This window comes from Cynoglossus semilaevis, chromosome 1 (assembly GCF_000523025.1).
Source record: "Cynoglossus semilaevis isolate Cse_v1.0 chromosome 1, Cse_v1.0, whole genome shotgun sequence".
In the NCBI taxonomy this organism is placed as follows: Eukaryota; Metazoa; Chordata; class Actinopteri; order Pleuronectiformes; family Cynoglossidae; genus Cynoglossus; species Cynoglossus semilaevis.
Window position 1 is genome coordinate 3474936 of NC_024307.1, and position 7149 is coordinate 3482084.

A 7149-nucleotide genomic window follows, 5' to 3' on the forward strand; every position below is an offset into this window, starting at 1 on the left:
ACCATCTGCCCGAGGGCCCGCGGGAGGCATCGCTCCCTGTCTCAGACCAGCTGCAGGGCCCCAGACGTGGACCTGAGCTGTCCGGCAGAGGCAGAACACGGGGCCAAGACGACCAGCACTCAGCCAAGGCTGGAAGACGCCTCACACACTTTAGAACAATGTGGGTTTTTTTATCTGTAGATAAAAAAAAATCTTATAACTTATATGCAACAAATTAATCATATATGAAAAAAACAAACAATAAATGCATTCAAAATTATCATTTTCTTGCATAAAGGACTATTTTGAATAATTAAAAAATCATAAAGTGATTTATTGTCGTGTGTGTTGTGACACTGCACACAACACAACGTGACCTCAGTCTTTAACTCATCACCTTAGTCAGCAGGGGGCAGCTCAAGCTGAGCGCCCAGGCAGCAGTGTGTGGGGACGATGCCATGCTCAATGTATCTGGTGGATTCAAACCTGCAACCTTCTAGACCAGGCAGGAGCAAACTAAGGCCCGGGGGGCCAGATGCAGCCCGTTTTAATCCGGCCTGCCAAAGTTTTACCAAATTATATCCATACTTATATTATAATAGAAAAATGTAAAAGCATTTTAGCCTTTATGCATGACTTTTACATTTATCTTAGTTCACACAAATGCTCCACAAGCTAGCTTCCTTAACCATGATGCTAATACGTCACAATGTAAAAACTGAGAAAGTGATGACATCATATTTGTACTTAAAGAGAATTTTTGCAAATGTTTTGTCTTCAAAAAAGTGTAAAATTGAGAAAAATTTTTCAGCAAATGATCCACATTATGGACACATTAAGACCTTCAAAGAGCAAAACTCTGTTTAGGGCTTTCCTGAAAAAGAAAAAAAAAGTGCTATGGTATTTCCAGAAACATCTGGTATTGAAGTATTTTTACAGGTCGTACTCACAGTTAATGTCAAATTATCTGTGGCCCAAGGCTGTCTTTTTAGAAATGGCGATAAAAGAAGAGTTCCCAAGGCTGATGTTAAGACCTTTTATTTTATCAATTTGAACAAGACAAGTATAAACAGTGTACAAAGTTTATATTATTTGTTTACTAAAGCTGGTGTCCTCAGTCTTCAAGAAAATGGAAGGGGAAGGTAGAAGAAGAAAAAGAAGAAAAAAAGAACGACACTGAAGTAAAAAGTATAAATTGCTTTTCCCTATTTTTCAAAAAGGTGACAGCAAAGGACGAGTGTGCAGAGGAACGGGTGACAATCAGAGCGGGAAATGAAACAGAACAAGGCGTTTGTAAAGTGATTGAAATGAAAACAAAAGGAAAGAGGAAGAAAAAGAAAATCATAAAAACCAATACATTCAATAACGTATGATGAACTTCTGAAAAAAATGATTATCTGTCATCTTAAAAAATACTGTAGAAAACCTCTTAGTACACTTAGAAAACAACGAAGAGTTTCATTTCCCACGAGTCTCAGTTTAGCCTCAACCAACTATAAAAAGAAGGGCGGGGGGAAGGCGGGGTCGGGGGGGGTTCACTCATACAAACAGGTCTCCGTTTATTTGTATCCACATTTTAATTTACATTATAAAAGAATCTAATTTAGTCTTTACCAACCATAAAGTACAAATACAATCATTTTGGGGCAGCAAAGTGCATGTCATTGGCACAGTAAAAGTCATTTTAGTCAACGCTGGTCTCATATAAATAACTCAGAAGCACATGAACGGGTGGGGGGGGCCGTAGTCGCCCCCTCCTCCCAAAAAAAGAAATTCAAAGATTACTGTTTTCTACAAAAGCCAAGTAAAGTTGTGTAGTCTGTTTAAGAGACCTCACTGAGGCTGCTGTGAATGCACCGGGTGGGAAACACCCAATACTGTGTTGTACATGGAGGAAAAACCCAGAGGAGAGAAGAGTTTCTGACCAGTCAGCAGAGTCTGAACTGGCCAGAGGGAAAAACAAGTGGCAGCTGCAGCAGAATATTGATGTACGAAGGCATCAGGAAGTATAAGCACTATTGATGTACGAAGGCATCAGGAAGTAGAAGCACTTTTGTTTTTGTTTTTTTTTTTTGTTTTCGCTCAACGACAGGCAGGTTGTCGGGGTCAGTTTATTATCCTGACCAGGAAACTAGGGGGGGGGGAGGGGGGGGAGGGGAGGTTGTTCTCAGGGAATCACACGTGCATACAGTTATGATGGAGGTGCTGGGAATGAGTAAATCAGTAATCAATAATCATCAGTCTGATCTGAACTGCACCATTTATTTATCTGACCTCCTGTGGTGTGCTGTGGTATTACAACAAACTCACCAGTGAAAATTTGACGTCTGGAGAGAAGAACATTGACCTCCCACCACCCCCCCACCCAAGAAAAATCCTCTTGAGAACGTGGCGTCTCAGTGTGAGCAGCATCACACGTGCGTTACATCATGCAAGTGTGCAGAAAAAAAAAAGATGAAAAATTTGCCTTTACTGGGAAAAAGTACATTCAGGTGGGAAGCCAGAAATGTTGAAATTATGTTGTATGTTATAATTTAATGTTGTTGTTAAATTGTTCTGAAATGGTGTCGAGAAAAAAAAACTTCCAACATTCACTCGAAACACACACACGTACACACACACAGACGTACACACAGACACAGACGTACACACAGCTCACATGATCTTTTTGGTCCACACTTTGCCCATTTTGATTAAAAACTGTTGGTTCATTCGTATTGGTATAACATTAACACAAAGCGGCCGTGTTGAAGACCCGATCTGTGCACATGGAAGCCACGCCCCCTCACCCACCACTGAGCGTGGAGGTGCGGGGGCTAGTGTTAACTCTGTGGTCCGTCTTTAAAGGCCACTCGGAACGACCGCAGTCGTCCCCGTTTTATTCTTTACTTTTTACTTTTTCCTGCACAGAACACGACATTTTAGACTCTGACTGTGTTGCCTCCGGCCCACACTCTGCAGACAGAACTGGGAGGCTGCGGCGCCGGGAGGGCGGGGGCCGCTGGCCTTCGTGGAGAGTGCAGTCAGGTGGAGTGATGGGAAAGAATAGTGGGACTTAGAGGGAGGTCGTGAGAGTTGCTCTAGGCCGTCCCACTGGCGGAGTAGGAGAACTGCGGGAAGTGAGGTCTTCGCTCGCTGTCGAAGGACTCCATACTGTCATCTGCTGGCAGAGGGCAAAACATGTGAGCTCTTGTGAAAAAGATGGGATGGCTAACAGGGTAACACAGTGTTTTTAAACCTTGGGGTCGTGATCCCACCTGGGTTCACCTCAAATGTCTAGTATTTGATAAAAAAGAATTACTGAAAAAACATTTTATCGACTATTATTCTTTTTAAAATGATGCTGTGATCACATGACTGAAAAAGATATCTCTGGAGTTGAATGTCGTGATCTTTCTTCTGCTTCTACCTCTGATTGGCTTACACTAAACTTCACCAATTGTCGTTACCATTAAAACACACAGTAATGTGAAGAAACAGATATAAAGGAAGAGAACATTTGGACCTTAAAACAAAAAGAGCAAATTTTGCCCTGTTGCTCAATGGAAGCAATTTTATGTTGTCTGCAACCCTTATATTTGAACCATTTCAAGCAAAAAACATATTTTAATATTTGTGAATTTCAAGTGTATCAGATTTTTTTTTGAATTATTTTTTAAAAAACAACTAAAGACTTCATGAGCAAAATAGAAAATGTAATTTTCTAGATAACATTCAAACATATACAATATATTTTAATTGGATCAATACATCCCTGTCAATCCATTAAATCTAATATGGTTTTCTGTGCTGTGAATCGGCTGTCATTCATAAAAACACACATAGGGGTGTGTGTGTGTGTGTGTGTGTGTGTGTGTATATATATATATATATACACACTATATATATACACATACACACAATATTTATATATATATGCACAATATATATATATGTAAAATATAATATACATATATGTCTGTGCGTGTGCAGGAATACAATGTGTAATTCTGTAATTATATTTCATCTTCATTAAATTACATGTAATGTGATTTTTTTTTTTTAAATATGTCTACTGATTTAAATAAAAAAGACAATGAAAGAAATTCTGATCCGGGGGGGAAAAAAATGTTATATATATATATATATATATAGTGTGACCTAAATCAGGCTCTCCAGAAGAGGGCAGAGTGGCCTAGAGGGTATCAACTACATTTGCACATAATCCACTGAAATATTCTGTACATGGCAACATTCCATTCCTCTAATGAGCTGTAGACTTGACGTGAAGAACTGAAACTAAAAGAAAGTCCTGTTATAAATTTTGGTCATTTTCCAAAAAGATACGAACGGCTGTACTTCAAAGGTTTACCTGAGGTGAACTGAAAATGTATTTTAGAATCGACTTAGAACTATTGAGAGAGGGACAACACAGTTACAACAGTTCCAAAGGAGATGAATGTCCTGCACAGTGACAGTTTGTAGCTTTTAAACCTCTTTGTGCTTTTGCATAAAATTATTTCTACGATACGTGGATGTGGATATTAACGATTTGAAGCTCAAAGCTAACGCTTATGATTCTCCTTTCTGACACTGACAGGAAATCCTTCTACACATGACTTAATGCTCTATAAAACTAACTCTTTCAACTGTGCATGACATCAGCAAGGCAGTGCGGTCCGAGTGGCAGATGGGTCCAATTCACAGATACTTGAAATGGAATTTCCGTTCATTTGTATTTTGTTTTGTTTTTTTAACACTGCTTTGTTTTGTTTTCAGTGTTATTTTTCATATTAAATTGTCTTTTACAAGTTTATAAGATTATACATATTATTTAATTTTGCCAATCTTGGTGACCTATTTTTAACTGTTACTATAAATCTGTTGATCATCAGCATCAAGTGTAATATTATTACTTAATTGCTTACGAATAATGTTATATGTGATGCTATTGTCATTGACCAGAGTGTAAATGTGTGAGTACTTGCTATTTGGTTTGTCAGTACCTTGACCAGGTGGTGTGATGGTGATGGTCTGTGCTGTGAACTCCTCATCAAAATATCTCGTGTCAGTTTCAGAGGTAGCTTGTGGTTTAAACGGTGGAACCAACTGTTGGGGGAAGAGACGGGATAAATATGTCAACACATCTGCATGTTCATTTTCTGTCGTCGTTAGTGTCCATTTTATAAATAACAAACAACAGGATCGTCACCGACCTTCTTCATATAAACGTCCTGCCATTCGATTCCTGCAAAAAACTTGTGCTGCATGATTTCCTTGGCGTCGTCAGGACCTCCGCCTAACCTGGGAGACAGAATTGAACAAACTTTAAGTTGTAGCCCAAACTTTTTGTATTCATCCTCATTAAGTGGCTGATTTTTAGCACCATCTGCCCCCGAGCGGTGACTGGTTAAAGAGAACAGGAGAGGAAGCTCACGCTTATACGCTGAAGCTAACGTGTGGTTAGCTTAAAAATACTTTAAACTGAGCGAAAAAAGCTCCAACAAAAAAGCTCATAACATATGAAGTGAACCATGTTGGAGGCAACAACAACGACGCAAACCACTGGGCTTTTTTTTTAGAAGTAGAGTAACAATAGCTGTTACAAGTCTTGCTAAGTTAGCAGTCTGCTGTGGGCTAACGCTAAAGTAGCAATTACTTTTACAACTGCTGTTTAGACAAGTTACATTAGTTTAATGTCCGTGTTATTTGAGAGAAAGTTGGAAACAGGAACCTATTTTCATTTACTACAACATTCCAGTCACCAGGGACTGTTTTTTGAAAAAGAGAACCTGTGACTGAGTGCAGTTTGTGGGAAATACTTCATAATTATATGTAATGAGAATAAATGTTCTATTTTACATAAACACCAGATCAACTTTTTCTATATGCTGTTGAAACAAATTTGAATCTGGAAAAATCATAGTTATCAGAACGCTGGAATCTGCCAAAAAGAAAATTACAATGAATGGATCTTTACATAATTCTAAGAGGAAGAACCGGTCACCTCTGCATCGGGTCTTTTTTGAGAAGGCCAGAGAGAAGTGAGCGCGCTTCGAGACCAAGTGTCCGGGGGAAACGGATGTCCTCCATGAGAATGAGCTCAAACAGCTTCTCGTGGTCCTGGTTGTAGAACGGAAGTCGGCCGCACATCATCTCATACATGACTACGCCCAGACCCCACCAATCCACCGCACGGCCGTAGTCGTTGTCTTCTAGCACCTGTAACACAGAAGGTAAGGCAAAATTAAAGTCCATGTTTGTCAATGCCACAGTGACAAGAAAAACTACAAAAAATACTCTTCCACAAGGTGGCGCCAGATGTCAATAAAACTAAAAAAAAGAAAGACAGCTGTTGAAAAAAACTCTGTGTCTTTCTTCAATTCCTGTGAGTATATCAGTGCAGTACAGTATATCAGATGTAGAAGGTGGAAACATTTTTAAAAAATAAACCTGTAACAGAGCCAAGAATAATTTAGAATTTAGATACAGTACAAGACCTCCTTGAAAGAAAGATGTTTTTGAAGGCTGGAGAAAAAAAAGGAGAAGCATGTGACCCAAAGAACACTGTCCCCACAGTGAACCGAGTGAGTTTAAAATGTCAGGCAGCGTCAGTGCTTACTGAAGTATGATTGGCCGAAGGAAACTAATAAAGTTGAATTTGACAACATTTTCAAAAATCATTCAGTATGATTGGCCGAAGGAAACTAATAAAGACGAATTTGACAGGATTAACAAAAATCATTTAACAGCAACACTGGGTCTCGATATTTTACATTCTATAAACCAGGGGTCCTCAACACCTGGTCCTTGGACCAGTCTGTGGGTCATTTTATACCGAGGTGCAGCAATATCAAGACATGTTGCCTTATATTGGTAAGAGCCAGGACCAAGAAGAGGGAGGGAAGGTACTGGTCTGCGCTGCTGCCCGCTAGTGGCCGTCAAGTCCTTGATACAATAAAGGTTGGTTGGTTGGTTGGTTGGTTGTTTGGTTGGTTGGTTGTTTAGTTGGTTGGTTGGTTGGTTGCTACAAGTGTGGACTAAAACAATATGTTTAACTGTACATACTGTTACATGGTTCAAGCAATAAAAGTTGTGTCTGAACTTCAGAGTAAAGACAACAGCCCTTTAGACTGGATAAACAAACCTTCAAGCTGAGCCTGCGCCCCCCACCCCCCCCCACCCCCAACC

General features: G+C 39.6%; 1 protein-coding gene across 5 annotated transcripts in view; it reads right to left on the reverse strand.

Moving 5' to 3' along the window:
• Window positions 1-2013: 2013 nt before the first annotated feature.
• Window positions 2014-7149, reverse strand: part of akt1 (v-akt murine thymoma viral oncogene homolog 1) — a 39363-nt gene continuing 34227 nt past the window's right edge. For 4 of the 5 annotated variants that reach the window (XM_008323141.2, XM_008323290.2, XM_008323063.2 and 1 more), the window contains 4 exons: window positions 5966-6180; window positions 5175-5262; window positions 4965-5067; window positions 2014-3142 (listed from right to left, as the gene is read on the reverse strand). In XM_008323141.2, the coding sequence (XP_008321363.1) occupies window positions 3060-3142; window positions 4965-5067; window positions 5175-5262; window positions 5966-6180 (489 nt within the window). In that variant the 3' untranslated portion in view covers window positions 2014-3059. The remainder of the gene's footprint in view (window positions 3143-4964; window positions 5068-5174; window positions 5263-5965; window positions 6181-7149) is intronic. The other variant, XM_008323449.2, reaches the window with a different exon arrangement.